At 39.4% G+C, this 26978-nt stretch overlaps 2 protein-coding genes across 5 annotated transcripts in view; one reads left to right on the plus strand and one right to left on the minus strand.

The window, feature by feature from the left end:
- dock5 (dedicator of cytokinesis 5) overlaps positions 1 to 5489 on the plus strand; it is a 48216-nt gene extending 42727 nt beyond the window's left edge. Inside the window, exons 48-49 of the mRNA XM_034871325.1 lie at positions 2735 to 2740; positions 5478 to 5489. The gene's annotated coding sequence lies outside the window, so the exon portion shown is untranslated. The remainder of the gene's footprint in view (positions 1 to 2734; positions 2741 to 5477) is intronic.
- On the minus strand, positions 2155 to 7840 carry vsig8b (V-set and immunoglobulin domain containing 8b). 4 transcript variants are annotated; one of them, XM_034871362.1, is made up of 8 exons: positions 7662 to 7840; positions 7275 to 7356; positions 5510 to 5679; positions 5157 to 5361; positions 4618 to 4770; positions 4399 to 4521; positions 2794 to 2932; positions 2155 to 2690 (listed from the first exon to the last, which is right to left on the minus strand). In XM_034871362.1, exons 2-8 carry the CDS (start codon positions 7345 to 7347, stop codon positions 2444 to 2446), a joined length of 1110 nt encoding a protein of 369 aa, XP_034727253.1. In that variant the 5' UTR covers positions 7348 to 7356; positions 7662 to 7840; the 3' UTR covers positions 2155 to 2443. The 4 variants fall into 4 exon arrangements, with proteins under 4 accessions (XP_034727253.1, XP_034727251.1, XP_034727252.1 ...); XM_034871360.1 differs by having other exon boundaries at positions 7275 to 7354; positions 7658 to 7759; XM_034871361.1 differs by having other exon boundaries at positions 7275 to 7365; positions 7658 to 7750.
- Between the last annotated feature and the right edge of the window lie 19138 nt (positions 7841 to 26978).

The raw sequence follows: 26978 nt of genomic DNA on the forward strand, positions 1-26978 counted from the left end.
CCCCCCCCCCCCCCCCCCCCCCCCCACACACACACACACACACACACACACACACACAGGTAAATCTATTTACCTGATAAGAAAAGCAAATCACCTCTGAATAACATTCAGGAGCCTTTCTAATGGACCACCTTATCACTGTAGTTTTGTGTTGTGGAGGACATTAACTTTGTAGACAGATTTTTAACAAGACTTGAATCACATGGAAGTTTTATATTTAGACTTTTGTGTGTCACATGCATTACTATCCAATCTTAGCAGACAGGATAATTACATACTGTAAGCAATTACTATGGCTTACCGATTTCCTTATCTATGTTTTTCTTTATGACCAAAACTATATTGTTACTTAGTTTAATCTATTATTGTAATGAATAGTTTATTTTATGCCAAACATTCCAAAGCCATATTTCAAAGACAGACTCTGTGTGTTTTGCACAATAGCATAACAAACCTCATTTGTATTCAGAAACTCTTTGAATCTAGATCTAGAATATTCTGCAGTGGGATTCTTTGCTTTAAATAAAAAAGAAAGGAAATTCACTATGCCAACACTGTGAGAGGTTCTGCCTTCTAAGAAACTTATTAAAAGAAGAGATTATGTAGTATTTGTAAGGAATAAATTGTATCTTTTCCCCCAGTTCATGCATGGATCAAAGGACAGACTCGTGTACAGAATTAAAAAGCCTGTTGTAGTCAGAGAACGGGTCCTTGTCATGATAAGCACTTCTTTATACAATTAAATTGAGCAAACCGAAAGATACAGATGAACAATTTCTAAGTTTCAAGTTGTCTTCATGTTAAGCAAACAAGTGACAAAGTCAAACACTGCAGAGGGACATGTTAAAAATGGTTGTCTGTGTGTGTGTGTGTGTGTGTGTGTGTGTGCTAAAGAGGGCCCTTGACAGAATTTATTAGCAAGTGCCCATCAACCCTCTACGCTGCAGGCATAGTGGTTTGGCTGACTCTGGATTCAAAGAGTGGCAGCTTAAGGTTAGCCCCTCCACTACTAGCTGTTAGACCAATAACTAGTTTACTGGCTGCTAAGCAAACATTGGAGAAACACACAACACATACAAAGCAATTTTGCAGTGCTTTGCTCTGCAAATTAAACATTCTCTTAGCCTAGAAATCTAGAGGCACCCTAGCGGAAGAAAATATATATATAGCTAGGGACAGTCTAGCGACTCTCCGTTGGCTTGCAAACTGGAAAAATCTAATTGTGGTCAGGCCAATCACATCGTGTATAGAGTTGGTGGGCGGGCTTAACATAAGGATGGCAGAGCTGCGGCGAAGAGCGGTCTTTCGAATTGGCTTTGGCCACAACTCCGGAAGATTTGATGTTAAGTCATTATTAAAAAAGGAAGATGTGTTTGGAGTTTTGCCGACTGGATACGGCAAAAGTTCAGCTAGCGTTACTCTGGTTGGTTGTGGCGCTATCCTATTGCTTGCAGAGGGAATTTGAGAGACAACTGTTTATCCTGCCCCTGGGTTGAGCCTTGCCAATGGTGAGTTCCCAGACCCAACATCTTAATGTAGGTCTGTCTTGTCAGGCTAACATTCTCCGGGAGGCAAATGCAAATAAGAGGGTCCGAGGCAAAATAGACTTCACAGTCTCCCATTATTCTGATACAAAAGCAGCTGAACTTTAAATATATATGTATGCATTACAGCCCTGAAAATATCCTTCAATCTGTGAGCAATGAGAACTGACAGATTGTTGGTGAGACCAAGTGTATGCACCAAGATCAGAGTTGTGACAGTTCATGCAATCTAAAACATAGTGACCCCCGCTAAGTGAGTTGCATTCGAACCTCTGACCACATAATTCGTTTTTATATGATCATTTCAAACTTTGCATTTGAAATCAAAATGATCAAATTTCATTATGATGCAATTTCAATTAGGTATTATCTTTTTTCAGAGCAATTGTTTCAATTCTGCATCCTGAGAGCGGGAGATGGGTTTAAAATGCTAGTCTATTATGTTGTCAAGCAAGAACACAAAAATCTGAATGCTCAGTGAACCCTACATTGGATTAAGATGGTATTCTCCTCATTGACATGATATTTAAAAAAATGTTTTATTGTACACGTTTAAAAAATAAAAGTAATAAAATGTTTGAGCTAAATCTAAAAATGCAAGTCTTTTAAAATATACATTTTACACACAGTTTTAGAAAAATCTGTATAACAAAGAGAACCTATTCATTATGCATTATGAAAGTCAACCAGTACATTTTTGTTTGTCCAAGTGCGGAGGTAAGATTTTATGAGTCCCATTAGTCTCCAGTTAAATACAATGTCTTGCACCATTTATAATATACATACTTCACATAGAATTCTTTACAAAATGTTTTACATTTAAAGTAAATGCTCCTTTTTTCAGAAGGCAAAGTTTCATACTAAAGAAAAAAGAAGTCAATGAGGCATTTGGATTGCAGTTACACAGCGTATCCGTATCGATGATCGTAATTGAGAGAGGGAAGGCGTTCCCCTGCAGTAGTTGGCTGCGACGTGCCGTTACTCTCGCCTGTGTAGATGCCGGCACTGCCGCCTGCTTCTCGGATACTGGGATGGTGGTTCCTCACGGAACTGTAGTGCACCCCAGGGTGGGTGCGGTACGCCATCACCGAGCGGAAACTGGAGTTTCTGCTGGAGGGTCTGCTCTCCGGAGCCTTGACGTCCTCCCTGAGGAAACAAGTCACACATAGTTTCCATCAGATGATCTTTAGATGATTGTAAACTATGTGATGGATGTTTGAAATAGTTTCCAGCTCTGATAGTACAATACCTTATTTCATTTGCAACCTCTTTCTCGTAACGACGCTTGTGGCAGCAGCAGACCAGCAGCCAGATGAGAAGCAGGAGGAGGAGCAGCAGCAAGAGAGCACCTATCACTGCCCCAACTATGACACCCACCTTATTGGTAGCTGGAAAGAGAAGACGGGGTGCTTTCAGACAAAACAAAGGCAGACCATTTCTTCTCACAGAATTGGTTCCTCAGAGGTGATATATTCATGAAACCCAGGGGTGTCGGATTGGGGGTGGAAATGGGTTGTTTCCTTGTTGTGGTTTTCAGTTGTAGTTTTTCCTGTTTTGTTGTCTAGTTTATTCCCTGTCCCATGTTGTTTACTGTCTCCTGTGTTCCTGTATTCTCTGTTGTGTTTTACCCTGTTTTATGCTTCAGTTTCCCCACACCTTCTGATGAGTACCCTTTTTATTTAAATACATCTTTCTACACTGCCTGCTGTCTCCTCATCGCTTCTATCCGCATTTTGGCTCCAAGCCTGCTAATTACTGACCTGACACTGAGTAGCCAGGGCCCTAACAGATGCTAGAAGGAATAGGTGTGGAGGTCTAGGAGGGGCCCATAGGGCCTTTCTACAGAGGCCCAGAATTTTGTGCTACGCCTTCAGTCAAACCATAACTGTTTATATACTGCATATTTTTTTGTCAAAGATTGAGTTTTGGGAATTTTCACCTCTAAATCAACAGGCCAACATAAAAAGGGAGGGGGGAAGACATGCTGGAAACTTGCTCCATGATGGTTTTTAAACCCTGGACCGCTGCATCGAGGAATAAACCTCTTTATGTGGGCAGCCGCTTGAACAATTGGGCTACCTGGGAGCCCAGAGTTTTGATAATTAGTTTGACGCTTTGTTATAGTCAACACATTCTCACTCCTAGCTCGTCAAACATTGATGCTGCCAGGCTGTCTTTACTCTTGTCTGTTTCAATTGCTTCTGGTTCACTCATACATCCTGGATCAAGAGAATGGTTCATTTGATTTTGTTTAGCTGCTTGTCTCAGGTAACTCATTTTCTTCTTTGCTTGAGACAATGATTCCCGTTCATTCATTGGTTGTACAGCCTGGGTTCTTCCACCTACGTTTTGAGCAACTGTACCACCGCAGCGGGCAGCGTGAGCAGAAACGTGCGTTACCAATGAGTGCGTGGGCAGTATGAGTAAAGAAAGTCGACAAGCTGACCCGGTAAACAACACTAAAAGGAATCCTTCAAAAAGATGTGTTTGTTCATTTTTTCCCATCAGTTTTAAAGTGCAACTGTCCTTTACAGCCATGAATTCCAGCTTTAACAGGAGTAAATGTAAATGGACTTTTCTAAAGCACCTTTCTAGTCTTAACGACTACTCAAAGGGCTTTTACATAGTACAGGAACCATTCAACATTCACACACATTCATCCGCTGCGACCGAGGCTGTCAGACAAGGTGCCACCTGCTCATCAGATAAACACTCACACATTTACACTCCGTTGCGCAAGAGGCTTACATATACTTTTACGACTTGCCTTTCAGATTGCAGAAATAACTCTACCTCCAACAGGATGTATGTTAAGTACTTTAGAATAAATTAGATGATGAAAGCATAGACTCACGGTTGTATGCATTCAGTGCATATTTACACTGTCCTTGGCCCACAGTATTTTTCGCCACACACACGTAAGTTCCAATGTTTCCGTCTGTATGGTTCTTTATTAACAGCTCTCCAGTCTGTGGGTCTTAACGGAAGAAGAGAGCATTCAGATTGTTATACAAATACAGCATCATAAAAGAATTTTAGAAAAGCCTTTTTGTTTGTCAATTTGCATCTTCACCTTGGGTTGCAGTGGCTGGTATTGCACCTCCGCTTTCTCTGCTCCACGTGTAACTGACAGGAGTGGATCCCTGAGAAGATTTACAGCGGAGGGAGACTGGGCCACCTTTTTCCTCTCCGCCTTCAACCCAACACTTTGGTGTTGACGGAGGAACTATAGGGACAGAAAATAAATAATCAGTCTCAATGATTTAGTTCGTCATGGGAGGGTTTGAGGTGTGAATGATGAGAACAGTCAGAGGAATGGCTATAGTGGTTGGTGTTTTAAGCCCCTAACATGACTTTCCAGGCAGCGCTGTCTGAAAGGCACTAGGATTAGGCAATGGTTGGGGTTAGCCTTGAAGTCAACAGTCGGCCTGCTGCCTGAAAGTCGACGTTGGGGGCTTATAACACAATGTAGCACAACGGTCACACAGAAACATGGAAGGAAAGCACCTTTGCATACTATGCGAGTGAGAGGTTGGTGTTGGGAACAAAGAAGAATGAGAGGGCTGAAAAAATAAACAGGTTAAACCGGTCAAAAACAAGTTCCTCCCTTACCCATCACCACCAGGGTGATTTTTCTCATGTCAACACCCGGTGCCTTCTTGACTTTGCACTGGTAGGTGGCTGTGTCTGAGGGCTTCACATCAGAGAGTGAGATGGAAGCGTCTCCCAGCTTTGGATCCGCGAGGAACTTGAGCCTTTGAGACATGGTGATCGCGGCGGAGTAGTAGTGGGTCTGGCCTCCTGTATATGATAAGATCTGAGATGCAAAGATTGGCTTGAGTGAGGACACTTTCTAAAAGCAGGTTTTCAAGCTAACTGCCCAATTGTAAAACATGTTGTATGAACACACACTTTGCCCAACCGCCCAGACAGGTTTTTCTGTCTGTCCTCACAAGCGCTCCTACCAGGTTGTCTTTCTGTGTCATGTCTGGGTTGACGTTGTACCACTCAATGTCCAGCTCTCCTGTGTCTTCGGAGCCGGGGGTGAAGGTGCATCCCAGTTGCACTGTCTCCCCCTGGGCCTTTTGAATGGTCTGTGGTTCCGTGGACGTCACCACCATCGCCTCCGTCACATCTAATGGATTTAGAAGAATTCTAGTCCCATTTGTCCCATTCATAATGTACAGTTCTTTCTTTCTTTTTCCAATTTTCATAATCAGATACACCCATGCCAAAAGACAAACAGAAAAAGGATCATCTCGGTTAAATGCATTCATATTTCTTTTTTTTTTTTATAACTGAATGGTTTTCAAGCTTTGGACCTGTGTGCTCATAAACAGAGTGGAATAGGTACTGATCTGAGACTAATTGCCCTCTCAAGTCATACTGTGAAGGGTTTGAAGCTGGAATGAAAGTAAAAGTGCTAATTTTTAGTAAAACGTTTACGTTTTTGTTTTAAATTCTTAAGGCTCAGTCGCTGTCAGTAATTTATGGGTATAAATGATGATTGAAACTGAATGGATAAGCGAACATGGAAAATCTCGAAGGGGCAGTTAAACGCTGTTTCTGGCTTGACACACACCCTGCTGACTCACTGTCTGTGGCCACAGATTTTAATTATTGCTGATAGCTTGACGTTTATAAAAAGAACTGCCAATGTTTATTGTTGTTACGCAGCAACGCCTTTTTCAATTTCACTTGGTTATGTTATCTTCTCCAGATAGCTTCTCAGATATATGGAGAAAAGTCTCTTTCAACCTTTACCCCCATCCAGGTGATAAACCTTCTCTAACTTTCTGAGTGGACCAGGTTGAACAACAAATTAGCCTTCTCTCCGGACAACAGTAAAAATCCACTGTGGCTCTCTGAAAGCACTTCAATGCCACTGCAACAAAACAAACTACGTCAGAGGTATTTGTGAAAGCATGTAAATGGCAGATGTGTGAAAGGGTGTCTGAAAAAATTCTGAAATTAGTCAGTCAAATGTTTACACTGCGAAAGACCCCTTTGGCAAAATGCTCTTTGGAAGACGTGTTTACAATGCGGAGAGGCAGCCAAGCTAAGTTGCCAGTGAGCGCATGCAGACAGTCACGAAGCTTGACAGAAAGAGCTTCAAATATTCAAATGCTATACACCTCCTTTAGGGTCAAGACATGATAAGAGTTTGCATGTGTTTTACATGTGTACACTTTCACTCTGCTGCATGCATTTGATTTAACGTGTTGTTTTTTAATATTGTTTCACTTATCAAGCTATCCAGCCTGGATTGAAGCCCAGGAGTCATTTCTCAACTGGGGACAATAAAGTCTGTCAGTGTCAGTTTGGCCCTTCACAACAGGAGCACAAATACAAAAAAAGGAAGCAATCAATGTTTTGCAGGGTACCTGTCAACAACCCTCATTATACATACAAGGTTCATTGATAATGTGCAATGCACTTCACCCAGTGGTATTACTATCGCATCATCAGCTGAGAGCATGTCATACTGGCAGGTGTACTGTGTGAGTCACAGATCACACAGACAACACATCAGTTTCTGCCAATGATCATATATTCTCTGCTATCTGTGGTCAGCATATTTCAGATTTCTTGTACAAAAAGAGTACTTTAAGAGTAATAGGGATATGGGTTAGTGGTGGTATTTGCTTTGGCCTCACTTATCTAAAACCTAAAACACATTCACTTATCTAAAACTTAAAACACATTCTTGAGATACCACATTAGACTCACCTGTCTTCAGCCACATTGTAAGCAGAAACAGCACGGCCACGTTAAGCCTCACACTTGTGACTACAGGACCCATTCTAACCCTGAAAGCAACACGTAGGGAAGAAATTATTCAGAGAATGTAATTCCAGTGACTGTCTGTCTGTCTACTACCCTTTGTCTCTTATTTAATTTAATTTAATTCAAACAAAGTGGAAGAGCTCTACAGTACGGCTGTCATCCACTGCTCTAACCCAGTTGTTTATCTTAAATCTACCTTGGATTGGAAGTGTTACGCCTCTTGAAGTGAATGTGAATACTAATGTAAAACAAGCAGAGCTAAGATCAACTGTTTCATTCCTAAGTACACGCTACCTAGAAGAAAAAATAAAGTAGCTCTGACGTACCTTAAAGTGGAGGTATAATCCAAAGTAAAAGTGTGTCCTTGGAGGCCTAGCGGTGCTCCAGTTCTGGTGGAGCTGGTTATTTGGTTCTCAGGTGAAACTCAGTAGCAGATATGTATGGCCACACCCTCTCTGTCCATAGTGTGTGTGTTGGCCACTCCTAGGAACATTCATATTTTTAAATCTCTATTTATTAAATCTCCTGAAATTTGTTTTTTATTTTTGGAAACTGGGTTGGGGATGTGTTAATTTGTTTAACAGAATAAAAAAAACAAGAGTTATAATTCAGAAAAAGAACCTGGTCAGTCGTATTGTCATACGGTGTTTGTTTTTCTAGTCACAGCGTTATGGTAGATTAATGATTACCTGCCGTGGCGTTCAACAAGTCTGTCAAATGTTGCTACACTGCATTTTTCTACTGGTAAACATACTGTATCTATCGTCTGTCATTACATAATCATGCATATTATAACTTCCTGTGTGCAACTGTTCCTCAATATAATAGGATTTATGTATGCTGTAATATAGTTTGGATATAGAGAAATCGTTATTTTTTAATTTTGTAATTATAATAATACCTTTTATTTACTTTTTTTTATTACTCTTCAGTGGGGAAATTACAATTTACACTTTGTTAGAACACATTACACACAAGCCTGAAATACACACACATGCTCAGGTCCTACACATGCGACATATGAAGCGTTTTTTTTTAACTACTTACTGCGATGGTTTGGCATCTATGTCAGTTTTCCGGTGTTTATTTTTTGGACTGGTTCTGTCCGGCCTTGCGTTTTTTGTAGGTATTTTTGGTCTTGTGTTGTGTATGTTCTGTTTCCTGTTTATTTTTGAAGTCTTGTCTCTGTCTCGCCTTGTATTTGATTCTACTTCCTGTGTTTTCCTGCCCCCTGTGATTACCTGACGGTTTCCACCTGTTTCCCAGGCCTCTTGTAACCTGCGTCTTGTTACCTCGTTACCCACTGTATTTAGTCTTTGTGCTTACTTTGTCATGCGTCAGAGCAGTATTTCTGTTTAGTGTATTTGTGAGTGTTGTTTGCCATTGGACTGTTCCTGCGTTTATCCTTGAGGTTGTTATTCTCTCTGTGAGTTCTTTACCCAGTTTCTTTGTTCCTGGATTTTGTTTTCTTTTGGATTTTTGACTTTTCGTATTTTTGACTCTTTAGATTTGGGACTTGTTTTTGCCCTTGTGTTGTTTCAGCCCAGTGCTGGTTGGACTCCCTTTGGTAATAAATCTTAGTTATGAACTCTCTCCTGCCTTCCTGACTCATTTTTGCGTTTGGGTCCTCCATTCCGTTACGCTTAACACTTGCAAAGTGATTTACATTCATTTAAAAACAACAATGACAGATAATAAACAACCATAAAATAAAATAAAAAGCAATTATAAAGTAGTGAGTTTTGAGACTCAGAAGAAGACAACGTGGTGGCTTCCCTGATTTCCTAAAGTAGGTTTTTCCACAACTCGGGGTACCAAGCAGAAAAGTCACCATCCCCTTTAGTTTGACCAGGGAGTGATCTACCAGAGGTTCTCAAGTATGTAGGCCTACAGGAGTTCTTCAGGGTAGTTATACAGATATGTTGCTGCTTTAATTGTTACACATTGCTGCTCCGAGCCTTCCCCGACACACCCTGCTGCCCCACCCATGAAAACACACTCGCAAACAGACCAACAGCACACAATGGGACATGTTCATTTAGTGCCAGTACTCAGTTTCAATCCAATTTTATTTATAGTGTCAAATCCTAACAGGATTGATCTGAAGATACTTTATATACAATGCAGGTTTAGACCACGCTAAAGAGACCCAACATTTCTCACAAGAGAAAGCATTTGATGCAAGAGGTGAGTAAAAAAGGCCTTCACATTGGCAGAAACCTTGGTCAAAACCTGGCCATCTGACAGTGACATAAGCACATAATAGATGATTAAGCTTGTAACAAGAATCACAAATTGTTTTTGAAAGCATCCGAAACAGCCTGCAGTATTCTCACCAGCTATGAATGGACAGTCTAGAGTTGGAGTTAAACAGCTTCAAGGTGATTTATTGTCGGTTTTAAAGAGCAGAATCTATCTGTGACTGATGAGCCAAAAAAAAAGAAAAAGAAAGACACTGCCAATGAAGTTGGATGAAGTGAAATGTTTCAGTGTTGGTGTGGTGAGAGTTTACAATAAAGATGTGAGCACAGAGCATGACGATTGTCATCAGTAAACCCAAATGCTGGATTGATGTGACCCTGCCAATAATGTTCATTAAGGAGATGAACAAATTGGGAACGCTCAGGATGAAACATGATCAGTGAGCAAATTTGAAAGTAGCAAAACCACCACTTTTTCTCTTCTGTTTAATGCTGTGTGTGTTTTTGTGTGTGTGTGCGAGTGTGTGTGTGTGCGTATGTGCGTGTGCAGGCTGTATACCTGAGCTTCATACAGCGTGCATCAGTGACACCATGAACATGTGAACATGTACATATATATATGTTCATGAGTGATTCTGCAATGGTCAAGGGTGTGTGTGGCTATTCTGTATAGCTGCTTTGCCAGCAGATGGTTATTTAGCCCACTTGTTCCCCACTGGTGTAAGAGGAGGTTCTGGCACCGGAGCGCTGCGCTGAACAGACTGTGTGACAGGACAAGGCGGGACCAAACAGACAGTCCTGGGACACAAGACCACTATTAAGACTGCAGGAGAGAGAGAGTGTGAACAAGTGTGATGAACTTGTTTGTGCCTCTTTGGTACCCAATGCTTTCTTAATTATCCCACTAAACTGGGTTGATGAGAGGTAGCTAAACCCCAGCTTCATCTTTACAGCCAAGATTTGCTATAACCCCATCCATCTTTCCAGATTTGGCAGAGGTAGCCTAATCACACCACGGGGTAGCAAACAAACCACCTTGACAGATGTCCAAATAACAAGTAAAAGCCTAGCAAAGAGGCAAACTAATAGCCAACACAGTGAGGGTAGAGGCCACAAAAAGGCAGGGTTTGCCAACAGCCATACTGAAATAGCACGGCAGCGTGAGTCACGGTGTGTCAATGTCAGGCAGCCGGTTGGGCACATATTCGTCTTTTTTAAGGTGGAACACCACTGGGTTGAGGATGGCGCTTCTGGAAGAAGGAGGCAGTCCCTCAAAGAGCTACGTGAGTGGAATACAGCCAGCACATTCTGGGCCCACACTATATTCATGACCCCCTGAATCTCTGGAATTAAATGTCCACTCTGATAGTGAAATAGATTTTTTTTGTCTTGTTTACAACAATGAGTCGTTATTCACAGAAGTCCTGCCCCGTCATAAAGATATACTCTGGAGCCTGGGTGTTGTTAGTTACACCACGCACTAATGAGTACAGAGGTGGCATTGTCATCCAATCTATCTTTTGTCTTGTTATACGGTGAAACCGGTATGATTGCTCACACCCTCCCGAGCAGAGCACATTTTCAGCTGCTCTTGCCCTGCATGCATTCCATGTGCCGTGCTGCAGAATAAATAATAAAGAGGCAAATACAAGGAGTCCTCCCAGCCTCTTTGATTCTTCATCGCAGTAAGTAACCCACTAAGGAAAGGACACAGCTACCATCAAAGCATGCTTGAATGATGCTGGACACAGTGGTTGCCTACCACTACACATTCATTCTCTGATATTAGTTATATTGAAACTATTGCAGCCGGAGACAGGATTTTTTATGATTTTCTTTTTTGCATCTACAGAATTGAAAAAGATTTAAAAAAAAAGAAAATAATTAGAGCAAATGAGTAATAGAGTGAAAGAAAGATTAACTTTAGGCTGAAATTACAACATCCCACACTACCTAGGCTGACATGTAAGAAGGTTGAGCAGGTTACTACATTGAATGTTCACCAAGGACACAAATAGACAGTTAGTTTTTGCTCCAGGAAATCACTTCCTCTGAATCTTTGTCCACATATGGACAATTAAGATCAGCAGGAAGTCCATCTAACTAAGAATGTGTACATGAAATAAACAAAGCCCTGACGGTCCTGCTTCATTTACTGTAGGCCTCTCCTCAGGCCTGCTTAAACTTCTAACCTCTGAAAATGAAATTCTGCGTTTAAAAAATGAAAGTAAATGGAAATTTATCATGTCATCATCACAAGCTGCCCACCCACATATTCCCAAATACACACACACACACACACACACACACACACACACACACACACACACACACACACACAGCCGCCAGCAATGTGAGCATAGCTGGTGGACCCCATAATCCAATAAATTGTGCTTCTTGTGCTATAGACTCACAGCCCCCTAAGCTCGCTTGCAGGAGTGGGATAGAAACTGTATTCTCGGAAAAAATACTTAGATCTCTCTCCCACTCTCTGCTTCTATGATAGCTCATATTTCCACCCCCCCCCCCCCACACACACACACATTGGGGAATTATGATGTAATGATGTCATTTAAAGCTTTTTCTTTTTCACATACAAATTAACAGAAATGTTCTTGGAAAAACAGCCTAGTTTACCGACTGTGTTATGGAAAAAGACGATGTTCTGCATCATTGTCTGTATCCTCAGACGATAACAAAAACAAACATTCATTTGGAGGAATTCAATTCTGCAGAATTTAAACTCAGTTGAATGGGTTTGCGCATATGCTTGACCATGCTTGAAAGCAACATAATAATTCATGGAGAGACAGCAATTTTCATCAAAACACTAACAATGGTTTGTGGAATGGAATTTCCATTCTTTTGATGCTTTTAGTGCTTATTGTCTGCCACAACTACAAATTAGGGAACCTGACATTGTTGTTGTCAGACAGTTATAGTCAATTTTGGGGAGTGACACAAACACAACACTCTTACAACACACTCTCACACAGCAATTACACAAGCGCTCATGCTATTACATAACTTTGGTGGACTTTGCATCCATTGTTGTCATTTACAAACTACTGCTAATCATTACTCTAACCCAAACCTTAAAGGAATAGATCACGTTTTTAGGGAAAGAAGCTTATTTGCTTTCAAGGTATAAAAACAACAGGTAACTTGCCACTTGGGAGAAGCACATGAAGCTGTAAACACAAGATTGATCATAACCTTATGTGGCCCGCCCCTTTTTTCTTTGTTCCATTTCCTGTTTTATCTCTTCACTTCCAGTTGCTTTTGCTGTTTATAGTAAATACAGGTCAAAAGTTGGAGTCCTCCTGATAGCTTTAAACAACCAGCTGGTCTTTTTTACTGAAAAAGTATTTAATAGGAATATAAATTATAAGCCTATACAAACACTGAACCGTTTCTTATAGACTTTTCAGAGACTCAGACCCTTTTTGATGGTCAGTGTGAATGATAGAAGCTATAGCAGAAAACGTAAAGAAGAAATGGCAGTGTGGCCTACAGGTCCAGGTGGGAAAAAAACAAACACTCTTGGTATTTTCTTTTGGTATTTTTCCAAAAGAGAAGGAATGAAGGGTCAGAACCAAAACAGTAAACAACGAGAGTGAGAGAGAGAGAGAGAGAGAAAGAGAGAGAGAAAGAGAGAGAGAAAGAGAGAGAAAGAGAGAGAGAGAGAGAGAGAGAGAGAGAGAGAGAGAGAGAGAGAGAGAGAGAGAGAGAGCATGATGCAGAGTCTGCACGGATCGGGCAATGAAGCTTATTACTACTTCATATTGAGGTGGCGGGACTTATGCCCTGTACAGCATGAGTAAGTAAGAGTAAGAGACTGAACTAAAACAGTAAAGTTGGTGTGCCAGAAAAGCAAAACAGTGAGCTGAAAAACGCTAAGATGCTCTGTAAAGATGCTGGGAAATGCAGAGTTGGTGATAATTCTCTGTGGGCTTATCTTTATAAGTCACCTTTTACATTGCATAGTCATTTGTGCCATTGTTAAAACAAAAACATTGATTAGAAGTGCTTTAGTTATTATTAACCCTAGCTTGATCCTAACCATAAACTAGCCTGTTAAGAAGCAAGGACGGGCCAGAAGACATCAAGGAAATTACCTCACATAATACTCACATAATACTCAGGTCTGCAAGCACACACACACACACACACACACACACATACACACACACACACACACACACACATACAAAATATCACACACAGATAAATCGACGGCGTGGGGAGATTGCCTGGCACTCTGAATTGAGCTGCCTATTTGAACTGGAAGAAAAAATAGTTTTGACACAAGTCTGGTGTGATAAAGAGAAAGAAGTCAGACAGAAAGACTCAATGCTTTTCACTTGTGATTTTGATAAACTGTGAACTCAGAGACGAAGATTTGTTGCTTCCTGTAGGCGGACTATGTGAGCTGCAAACTCAGCCTCAATATACAGTATGTATGGAGAAAAAAAATGACCTGTCTTTTTTTATAGCCACTAGCAAGTAGCCTTCTTTGTTCTAGGAAAAATAAAATAAACCTATTTGAGGAAAATCCTGCATCGGTTGCATTTATTGACGTAGAGGAGCTTTGGCTTACTTTAAAAAAAAAAATAATTCTGTAGCAATAAATTGCTTGGGTCAACTTGACGTGTTTAATTTGAATTTGTGAGAGATTTTTACAAATCTAACCTGTTTTCCACCTAAAGTGTGACAGATTGATGCATCACCATGGATCACTTTAAAGGTCCCATGACATGGTGCTATTTGGATGCTTTGTATGGACCTTAGTGGTCCTCTGACTGTATCTGAAGTCTCTTTATCAAATATCAGCCTTGGTGCAGAATTACAGCCACCAAAGCCAGTCCATTTCTGAGTCTGTAGCTTTTGAGGAAGAAAGGGGGGGGGGTCCTTGACCAATATCACTTTGCAAATTTTTTTTTTTTTGCTCACAGGCGCTAGGGGAGAGGGAGATTACCACAATTCAACCATTCTGATGACACTGAAAGCTGTTCAGTTAAGGTAAATTGAGCTAAAATAAAGCCTAGTTCCCCTTTAAGATCCAGAGGGGCCGAATTTCACACAGTTCAGTTAGGATAAGATGGGCAGCACCATCCAATCTGTGAAGTTTTCCTCCACTGTTCAGATGAATGGCTTGAAACAACAAGGCAGTATATTCTATGCATATTTTAGTCAGTCTACTGATTTTTACCAGTGGTGAAATGTGACTAAGTACATCTACTTCAGTACTGTACTTAAGTACAAATGTTGAGGTATTTGGACTTTATTTTTCCTTTATTTGAGTATTTTCATGCCACTTTCTACTTCTACTCCATTATATTTCAGAGGGACATTTATTACGCACTGACAGCTCTAGTTATTTTTAAAAAAATACGATTTTTGCAAACAAAACACATGTTTTATAATAATATAAAAATAAATTATAAAATTTATAATAATAAAACTACCCAACAACACAACGGCTTACTAGTCCAGCTGAAATTATTAGACAATTAAACACAGAATAGTTTTTTTTACATTTCCAGTTTCTCAAATGTGAGGATTTGTCTGCATTGAGTATTTTGACTTTTAGTAACTTGAGAATTTTCCTGATGATGCTTACGTCATTTTAATTTAAGTAACATTTTCATGCAGGAATTTCACTTGTAAGAGAGTGTTTTTGAAGTGTTGTATTACTTTCACTGAAGTAAAGAATCTGAATACTTCTTCCACACTGATTTTGTACCGCTCCACATTTACATCAGATTGTAGATTCTCATCCACATCAAAGCTTACATTTTCCCCGGCCAGACACATCGGATAAAAGTAAAAACAAACAAAAACCTTTGTGCATCTTGGCCAGGCTTTGCGAAGAACATGTAGTCTCATTTGTGATGTTGCAGTTGAAACCGTGCTGCAGCAAAATGTAACACCCAGAGTGTGTATGTGTGATAAGGTGCTGAATGCTTGAGCAGTTACATGAGTCAATCCTCATCATGATGTTTAATGAGTGTTTTTAATGACTTGTGCAAATGAGTTGAGAGGATATGGACATACAGTGAGGGAAAAAAGTATTTGATTCCCTGCTGATTTTGTAAATTTGCCCACTGACAAAGAAATGATACGTTTATAATTGTAATGGTAGGTATGGTTATTTGAACAGTGAGAGACAGAATAACAAGAAGAAAATCCAGAAAAACGCATTTTAGTGAGGGAAATAAGTATTTCACCCCCTTAATCAGAGCGATTTCTGGCCCCCAGGTGTCTTTTATACAGGTAACGAGCTGAAATTAGGAGCACACTCTCAAAGGAAGTGCTCCTAATCTCAGTTTGTACCTGTGTACCTGTGTAGAAGACACCTGTCCACAGAAGCAATCAATCATGTTCCAAACTCTCCACCATGGCTAAGAACAAAGAGTTCTACAAGGATGTCAGGTACAAGATTGCAGACCTACAAAAGTTACAAGACCATGGCTACAAGACCAATGCCAAGCATCTTGGTGAGAAGGTAACAACAATTGGTGCGATTATTTGCAAATGGAAGAAACACAAAAATACTGTAAATCTCCCTCAGCCTGGGTCTCCATGTAAGATCTCACCTCGTGGAGTTGCAATGATCATGAGAACAGTGAGCGATTATCCCAGAATTACACGGGAGGACCTTGTCAATGATCTCAAGGCAGCTGGGACAATTGTCACCAAGAAACCAATTGGTAACACACTACGCCGTGAAAGACTGAAATCCTGCAGCGCCCACGAGGTCCCCCTGCTTAAGAAAGCACGTATACATGCTCGTCTGTAGTTTGCCAATGAACATCTGAATGATTTAGAGGACAACTGGGTGAAAATTGAGCTCTTTGGCATCAACTCAACTTGCCGTGTTTGGAGGAGGAGGAATGCTGCCTGGAAACATTGTGCTTTGGGGGTGTTTTTCTTCTAAGAGGACAGGACAACTTCACTGCATCAAAGGGATGATGGAAAGGGCCATGTACCGTCAAATCATGGGTGAGAACCTCCTTCCCTCAGCCAGGGCATTGAAAATGGGTTGTGGATAGATATTCCAGCATGTCAATGACCCAAAACACACGGCCAAGGCAACAAAGGAGTTGCTCAAGAAGAAGCACACCTAGGTCCTGGAGTAGCGTAGCCAGTCTCCAGACCTTGATCCCGTAGAAAATCTGTGGAAGGAGCTGAAGGTTCAAGTTGCCAACGTCAGCCTCGAAACCTTAATGACTTGGAGAAAATCTGCAAAGAGGAGTGGAACAAAATCTCTCCTGAGATGTGTACAAACGTGGTGGCCAACTACAAAAAACATCTGACCTCTGTGATTACCAACAAGGGTTTTGCCACCAAGTACTAAGTCAAGTTTTGCAGAGGGGCCAAACACACATTTCCCTAATTAAAATGCAAATCAATTTATGACATGTCCTGCAACATGCGTGTTCTTATTCTTTCTCTCACTGTTCAAATAAATCTACCATTAAAATTATAATTATAGTGGGCAAAGCAGCAGTATCAAATACTTTTTTCCCTCACTGTAGATACAGAGGTTATAGACTCAAAGACATGACCAGTTGTCTGAATATGCACAGTGTGACACATCTTTACATTGTTTATTCTTTAAATCTTATGAATATAGACATGATGCATTGTTATGATGATCTATCCTGCTGAGAGCTTATGAATACTACATTAACTACAACGATGATGTCTGTCTCAATTTCATGATTTGTGCAAATACAGTGCCACTTCAAATCAGATTGCAGTAATGCATTGTGGGGAGACACATTTTTTAATCAAGATTAATATTTTTCAAGCGTGCTTCATTTAGCTAAAATACTGGCGGCTTTGCCTACAAAATACAACATGGGAACTTTAGCCTTTAGCATTTTGAGTGTATCCCACATACAGTCCTGCTGCTGGAAACACTCACTGAAGCAGCAAATATGTTGCTGAATATTGTCCCCAACAAATGCGCTATTTGATTTGGGTTAATGTTTGATAAAAGCTAAAGTGATCAGCTTAAGGAAACAACTTTATACTGCACTAAATATGCACAGCATTGAAGCTAACAATGCATGAATTTATTATATGTTTTATTTATTTGTAAGCCTGTTTTGCAATTCAAGTGCACATTCTATGTCTATGTCTATGTCATGTACCATGTTAGAGAACTAATATAAAACACACATATTTCAGATGAGCCAATAATGACCCAACTGTCGCTTAGTAATTCCAGGTTTCTGGCTGCCTTCTGAGTGACCAAGCAGTAAGGCATGACGAGAGGAAGCACAGGTATACGTTTAAAAAATGATGGGTTTTATTCACCCCCCCCAAAAAAAAACTTAACACTTAAAAAAAAATAAAGATAAAGATTTGGGCTTATAACAAGGTCCATTTAACAGAATGTAACTAAAGTTCTTAATGCAACAAGCTCAACATACAACTAACCTAACAAAGAAGAAACAAAGGGGACACACATACTGGTTGATTAAGGGCTGCTTCTCAAAGGTGCCTTTCAATCACCTTATATTGCATTCCCTGCTTCTCCACTTGCTTCACTTCCTGGCGTCTTAGTCCATCCCACCAAGGAAGCATGGGAGAGGTGGAGGAAATCATGGGAGTAGAGAGGAAACAAGGAAATGTGTATTTAGAGAGTGGATACACCTTTAAGCTAAGAGCCTTGTTCCGGAAAGCCATGCAGCTGAAAGCTGTTAACTGCCCATACAGCTGACTTTATTCATGTGACACTTCGGAGAAAAAGGACCTCTCATCCCTCTAAAAACAAAAATGTCCTTGTTTCCTCTCTCCTTGCATGATTTCCTCCCTTTCCCTCCATGCTTCCTCAGTGGGTCAGACTAAGATGTGAGGAAAGGTAGCAAATGAAGGAAGAGTGGACACAATTTAACGACCTGACCTGACCTGAGACGAAGCCCAGCTTTTGACTCACAGGTGTAACTGACAATAAAACATTACTAATTAAACTACAAAGAACAATCATGAGAAAACACTTATTCTAAAAAATCTAAATGTACTTGTGTAACATTAATCAAGATCAAAATACTTAGTTTTTTTCCAACTGCTCACACGTTTTTGAAACCGTCTCCTTTTTTTCAGAACTTTACACAAAATTCCCAAAACTGCACACACAAAACGCAAAATGCCTCCTATCTCCTTCAAACTGAAACACTGCATTCAAAAGGCCATAAACACATTTGAAAGGGAAGCATATGCATCAAACGGCAATTACTTTTTTCATGATAGCACATTTTTGGATATACCGTGTACACACTGCTGTTCTAAATCTAAAGCTCTTGTCTTTTAGGGGCTTGTATCCACATTCACAATGTTCCAGAGTGAAAGCATTCTGGTGAGAGGTGTGGTTGAAAAGTGCATGCTAAACAATGCAATGTTACAGTCAAGCAGAACATATCTATTGGGGAAAACAGTACATTTGTGAGAGGAGCACAGTGTTGTATACAATAGCATGAAACAAGAAAACAAAACCACAGACATATGTAAACCACAGGTTTCATTTTTAGAATACAGAATACGTGTGTGTGTGAGTGTGTGTGTGTGTGTGTGTGTGTGTGTGTGTGTGTGTGTGTGTGTGTGTGTGTGTGCGTGTGTGTTGTGGCGGGGTATTGTGTGCGCTTTATGCAAAACAAAGTCGGATTGATTTATAATGCTCTAATAGTCATCAAATAGTTGCATATCTGTTCTCATTTCTGAAGGTTTAAAGTATGGACGTCACTGTAAAGCCACTCAAGGTGGGCTTCTCCCATGGTCAATCCGTGGTTGATCCCATGATGAATAAGAGTTGCCCTGATTTCATCAGAGATGGATTTCCTTCTTTCTCTCCTCGTCCTCATGCTCCTCCCATCTCTCCCTCTTTCTCCCTTTTCCCTCTGTCTATAGTTGGCATCCATTGTTTAAAACACGTCAAAACTGACCGTAAGCCTCTCTGTAGACCTATACCAAAGTAGTGGTTAGTGTTCAGTTATGACGTAATGCGTTGGCACATGTGAGTAGTGTGTGTTTGTGCACTGGTTATAAATATTATGTAATAAGTGTAGCATTTTGATTAGCTGTGTTTGGAAAAGGAAAGTCACTTCCTGTTATATTTCTTTGTCTTAGTCGGAGAAGTGTGTGTAGTGTTTAAAAAAAGGTTTTTATGCAGTGAAAGGCTGTGAAATAGCTTATGGTTCGGGGGATTTGGTGTGTAGTTTTGCACTTTTCGTGAGAGATTTCAAAAGTTGATGTGAAACGACATGAAGACACTTTGTGTGTAAGCAGTTGGAAAAAACTATAAGATTTTGTAAAACAAGTGACAAGAAAGAATAAATGAAGCTCCTCCATAACGTGACGAGTAGTGGTAATGTCCAGTTTGCCCCCCCCCCCAAGTCAAGTAGGCAATTTCAGGAACATGAGATGCATCGCCTGTGTCACCCAGCACCCAGTGTGAAACCTCCAAAATGTGTGAGCTCAAAAGAAATAACGATTATAAGAATGGAACAGACAAATTAAAATTAACTAAATAAAGTATATGTAGGCTATGTAAAGAAAAATGTGTGCCCTGCAAATTATTTATACCTTAGTCAATGTTTGAAACAAAAGCATTGCCATGTCTGTGGCCATCACAAGCATGCATGCATTTTCCACGCATGGAATTAAAACAGATAAATAAATAAAATGTTAGTATGTCTTTCTAGTCTAACCAAGCAAAGCAATTTGCTATGACTACACTCATTGCACACGACTACACAGGTTATCATAATATTATAGAGACGACTGCATTAAGGACAGAGAGCATGGATATAGTTCCAACTGACATTACAGAAATGTAATTTCGTCAAAATAATTGCATATTGCATAAGATTTGAAAATGGAAATTATGGTATTCGTGCCATAATAAAATTGTTCAACACCGGTGATGAATGGTGTTATTTCGAGAGTCAACAATGAAATTCTCATCGGCTAGCCACTAATTAATTAGTTCAAAATTTCTAGACGCAGTAATCACTACACTCATGATGATCTGCAGAAGCTAACTTCTGTCTCTGAGAAGCCCAGTGCCTGAGGTGTTTTATAGTCCAAGCCCTATTCATAAATGTCATGAGTTATAGATTAGACTGGGGAGTTACGGAGCAATCATTACTTCAGCTGATTAGTGTTATTCAACTGGATATAACTGTGGCATTGAATTGTGGAGAAGTACAGTATATCGTATTTTAAAGAAGTAGCTTTTCTCACTCTGGCTGCTTGTTTTTTATATATATATATATATAAATATACAGACAAAACAGGATGATCACTGTTATCACACCATTGCAGGCACTCTCATATCTTTGCATAGCTTCGCTGCCAGGTGAAACCTTATGTGTTCCAAACTGTGGTTTAAATGAAAAAAGGCTAAATTGAAACCATTTCATTGAGCCATTTACCTCAGAATTGCCTTGTCACTGTTTAAATATTTTTTAAACCCAGACTGACATCAAGGGTGATCAATAGTATTTGTTTTTTAAACAAATTTAAAAAGACAAAGTATGGATATACGAGGTTTCTGTCTGACAGTGTACATGTGGACCTTTTTAAAAGATCAATATTTGAAGCTCTGCTCTTATAGAAAAACTAAACCTAGAAACAACAAGAACTGACCATTTAAATATTATCATTATATGAGGAGTTAGGTCTAATTGGGATAAATGGTGATTGGAGGTCTTTGGACGGTCACAAGTAGGACTTCAATCACATCAACAGTTTGTCTCCTGAAATGATTTGTCCACAAGTGAGAGTTTTACTGTCCCACTGGCAAAATGAGCAATGCATTGTTAATGTAGCGTTGGAGGACGTCGATGCGACCAAGCGGTTAGATCCTCAAGCCCACACCAAAAAATGACAAAACAGCATTGGAACGACACTACTTTCAAACTTGATATACATCCACTTCAGCTGATAATTCTCTAATTAGCAAGCAATCTCTGCTGAAAATGTGGTGGTATTATTTATGCCACAGTGTCAAGCTGAGCCGGGCTGATGCTGATGTTGTCACGGCTCTTTGGGGGCCAATAGAGGTCGATGGATGCTACAGATTACTCAACGCCACTTTACAAACAACTTAAGAAGGCTGTGCTGCAAAGAAATGAAACGTGGCCCTGTAGGCAAGAGCCCAGCTGTTATCTGGTTCAAGCTGTTTAAAGGCCGTCGAACCAACAGCAATCCACCTCTGTTCATTCCTTTGCAACTTGTTTTTTCCCTGCCCTTTAAAAACAGTCACTGTGGAGCCTCTGTGGTAACAAAGATGGGTTTGGTACTTAAAAAGAAATCTTTATTAGGGTGTTTCAGAGCACCATGGCACTGTGTGCCTCTGCTGCTTTAATGCTGGGATCATTCATGCAGAAGCAGAGAAGCCCACAGCATTGAGCCTGAGGGACTTCTGTCAGAAGGAGTCCCTATGCACAAAAAAGTTAATAAGAGTAATATTTTACAGCTGCTTATGATGCCAGTGTTTGCTGTTGTGCTGTTACATGCAGTATGCTGGAATCAAAACACTTACAGATATGAATAGTGGCTGTTCTAGCACAATGTGAATGTGTTGTTTGCAAACTTGAACACATAATCTGCCTCCATATGTTCAGTCCAATTGTATTTTATTTCAGCTCCTTGAAATTTAAAATACAGTTTTTTACAATCACTTTTGCACTAATTTCAGAACCTTGACATCGTTTTTATTAAATTCTTGGCACAAAATTCACAACCAATGATTAAAATGCACATTGTTTCAAAACTCTAACACTTGTTTTGATTGCTTGGATACAATACACATAAACCTAAGATCATTTTTTCATTTAACAAAAATCACCTGTTCAAAAAGACACAACTTAACATCAAAGTACCACTACTTCAAAAAACAATTCACACATTACATTTCAAATGATTGTTCATTCATTTCATTACAGTGATCTAACTATCAATTTATACAAATAGTCAAAATGAGAAGTAACTGTTGTATTACTCTTAATGGATAGTTGTATGGAGACAGAAACAATATTCCATGTTTAGATTATGAAAGTTTCAATGTACCGAGATAAATTGTTACCACTTAGCGTGGCGCATGAGCCAGTTAGACTACATTATCTATGGATATTATGTTCCATCAATACATGTACTACTGTTTTTCAGACACTGTTTCTATGGTCCGCTGAACCACCTTTACTGTAAGACTATTTGAAGTATCTGCAGTACTGCCCAACGGTACCTATGATATGCCCGTCCAATTCTGCCAACTTGTTGCTGATGACTTTATATATACAGTGAGGTACAGTGTGCGTGTATACGTATAAAGATATATTCAGTGAAAGCAAAAGACTGCAGTGTTTATATGAAGTAGACTAGTGTGTTGCTGCTCATCTGAAAGTGTATTCATATGATGCAAGTGGGTATGATTTAGTCATCAGGGTGACATATTGACAAACGATTGTTATGTTTTGATGGCTGAGTTTCAATTTGACATAGATGTGAATGGTTTATTTCCCAGTTTTGTTTTAGTTGCTTGTGTGTAGAGTTTTGACACAATGAGCCAAGTTTTGCAAAACGGGTTCAAGCAACAAGCAGGAACTGTGATGACTGTACAAACAATAACACAGTGATACTATGGGTAGCTTGTGTGTGGGTGTTTGAAAGTAACGTTTCAATGGTATTTCACGATAGAATATTGTAAACTTTCGATAAAGATATGAATGCATAGTGCAATGTTTTGAACATTGGACAGCCTGTGTTACAAGTGATGACCGTTTTGAGTATTGTGTTTAGAGTTTCGAAAAAATGACACCAAGGTTCCGAAATTAGTAGCAAAGTGATTGTAAAAAAACTGTAACAAAGGGAATGGAAAGAATCTGGACAGGATGTGTAGCTGGGTAACATAATTCATTTGTTATTTGGACTATTGTCTTTTGTTCCGGATTTGTCAAGTCACCTTGTCTGTTAGTCACATAGGCAGCTGTTACATCACAAGACTGTCTCTGAGAGGAGAGTGCGTGTGTATGTGTGTGTGCATGTGCGTGTATATGTGTGTTACCAAACAGGGGAAATGTCTTTTCACAGAAATTAATGACTTTCCTTTTTGACTCCGTGGACGCTGCCACACTGTCTTTATCATAGGTGCAGTTGTGTTTTATTACTAAGGAAACCACAATATGACTAGGTGCGCTCCTTATAAATCTTATACATTTAATTGTTGTTGGCTTTTGGTTGATTTCCCTGGTGTGTGTGTGGGAAGCAGAGCTGTTGCAGAATCGGGGGAAATAAATCAAAGAAACAATGAAAAATCTCCAAAGAAAGCACAATATTACTGTTACATCATACCATGTGCATGTACAGCATGTGTTAGACACAAGATGACTAAGTTCCAAATGTGTGGCCGCAACATCAATGGTGGAATGTAACTAAGTATATATACTCAAGTACTGAATTTAAGTACACATTTAGGGTACTTGTATTTTCTTTTGCCACTCTCTACTTCTACTCTACTACATTTTGGAGTGAAATATTATACTTTTTACTACATTAATCTGACTTTTAGTTAATAGTTACTTTACAAATTATGATTTTTGCACACAAAACAAATGTAGATGATAAAATCTGATGTTTTGTTACAAATGAACCTACACAACAATATATAGGCCTACAAGTACAGCTGATGAGTTTAGATCATTAAACGATTACTGTAGTTGTTTGGATCGTGTCCTTTTTTTTAAATGTGAGAATTTTTCTGCAATGGGTACTTTTACTTTTAATATTTTAAGTACCTTTTTCCTGATGATACTTACATGCTTTTATTTAAGTAACCTTTTCAATGGAAGACTTTACCTTGTAACCAAGTATTTTTACAGTGTAGCATGAGTATCTTTACCTTTGCCTTTTAATTAAAAAATCTGAATGCTTCTACACAAGATTTCTAATTTTGATTCAGTGCTGTAAATGTAGCAGATTTGTTAAAGCAAAATAGAAATGCAGCCGTAAAGGTCAAGCTATTAACTGCGTTTATGCTGCAAACGATTTCCTGATGTTAAGTAAACCAAAGCTGCTCTGCGATCGCTTAATTTGGAAGAGAACGTAACTCATAATATATCACATGAGATGTTGGGAACAACCTTTCCACTTGTGGTTCCTCATAATGTTATACAATGTCGCTGAAAGGATTTTACATTTGTTATTTTATTGTGAAAAACTGTTGTGAATGTCAGGATCATTACAATAACACAAATCACAAGCTACTAACCAGACACAACCACAAAATTGATGTATTTGTTGACTGAAGTCCGCTTAAAGAAATGCAGAGACATTTCCCATTGAGCATATTAATCATGTCTCAAGTGAATTGTGCATTTCCAATCATTTTCACAGGAGTTATTTGCTTTTGATGCACAATGAAAGGTCTTTCTGACCACCACCAACACTTTGAAATGAACAAAATACAGTAACAAGAAGCAATTTTTCTTCTTCCTCTGAAGGTCCACTGGGACATGTGACAAAAGCCTTAGCATTCAAAAGAATTTTACAGGTGACACACAGTGCACAAAAGGTGGAAAGACAAAGGCATTCCGTTTAGGAGAACAGAAGACAACTTTTCTCCCTAACTGTGCCAACTGCCTTTGAATACTTTCATACTTCACTAAATCTATTATCAACTGACGTTAATCAGTGGAATTTGAAAAGACTAATTATTTTAACAGCTGCTGTAAAAGGTACTACATGTTTGATGCTTAAACTTAGAGTAGACATGGGGCTGCTAGTTGTTATGAAAGAAAGAAAGAAAGAAAGAAAGAAAGAAAGAAAGAAAGAAAGAAAGAAAGAAAGAAAGAAAACAAGAAGTGACTCTTTTCTGTCATTGAATTATTTTTGTCCAATTTAAGACCTCTCTGGCTCGATGATCCTTGAAGAAATCCCTTTCAGTGGATGGAAGGCTGTAGGGAGTACAATTATGGAATATTCTCATGGAACAAAGCTACAGTATATGTATTTATGGAACTTTGCCGCACATTTGCGCAATTGATTTGCTAATAGATATTTCTCAAAATATCCTTGGTTGAAGGTATTGTTCAACATTTTGTGAAATAATGTATGCTAATTCTCTTTCTTGCAGAGAATTAGATGGGAAGATCAATACCACTCTCATGTCTGTATGCTAAATATGAAGCTTCCGCCTGCCGCCAGTTAGCTTAGCTTAGCTTAATATTGGAAACAGGAAAACAGGTAGTCTGTGTAACACTCTGTTTGTCCGCACCTCTTAAGCTCACTATAGCTATGGTAAAATTGGGTTTTTCCTGCAGTGTTGTCATCACATTGAAGTTGCCAGGCAACCAGGCGAGACTTCAGCAAGTTATTGTTCCTGGCTGCAAAATAGTCGAGTAAATAAATTCACTTGATGATTGAATGGAAACACAACTAGTGATATTGATTTTCTCATCTAACTCTCAGCAAGAAAGCAAATAAGCAGTTTTACCAAAATCTTGAACTATTACTTTAAATAAATAAATTAGACCAAGTGACTACCGGATGAAACCAAAATGTGTTTTTGAGGTATGTTGACAAAGATGACAGAATGAACAGAATGTTGCACGTTACCTTAGAAAAGATCCTCAGTGAGAGATGTAAATCAAAATGTCAATCCTGCCAGCGACAACTTATCCCTCACAGCGATCACAGTGAGTGTTTACAGAAAGCACAGAGATGTTTCCAGGCTAGATGTTTTCAGATTTTGGTTTTTGGCTTGGCTTATCTTTTTGGAGTACCTTATACGGTACCTTGACTAACTCAAAAATACATTTTTCATTTGTTGGAGCATATAGGCAGCGTTTTTTCTTCTTTTTCCGATTTCATCGGTGGAGTGTGGTTTATTTGTGAATTGTTATACCAAGTCAATACTGTGCACTCCCACAATTTTTCATTCAAACAAATCTCCTTAATAATGATCTGCAAGTTGCTGACCACAGCTCTCAGCATTCTTTTCTTAGCTACACAACACCATAAGATTTCCAACACGTGGAATTGCTATTCATCAGTCACAATACGGCAAACCGAACACTAATTACAATATCTGCCAAAATTAGATCCACAAATCATTTGTTCTGTTCATATTACATTATTTGTGTATGCCCTCACAGATTCCCCCATTGGCTCTGGAACGAAATTCATCATATATGCAAGTGCTGGGAACTAAATATATGGATATAAATTCTGTTGGAAGCCTGCCAGCATGCCTGCCTGGAGGCTAAAGAAAGCCTGAGTCATGTTTAGAATATAAATTATGGGAGATTATAAATCCTCATCAAGCAACCTTTGACCAGTAAAACTTTATACGTGCTGCACGTGAGATGTGTGACCATGTTTGATAAAAAGGTGAAGGAATCACAGCAGGTCTGAGAAAACAAACGGGGGGGGGGGG

The sequence above is a fragment of the Etheostoma cragini genome, chromosome 5 (genome assembly GCF_013103735.1).
Source record: "Etheostoma cragini isolate CJK2018 chromosome 5, CSU_Ecrag_1.0, whole genome shotgun sequence".
Taxonomy (NCBI): domain Eukaryota; kingdom Metazoa; phylum Chordata; class Actinopteri; order Perciformes; family Percidae; genus Etheostoma; species Etheostoma cragini.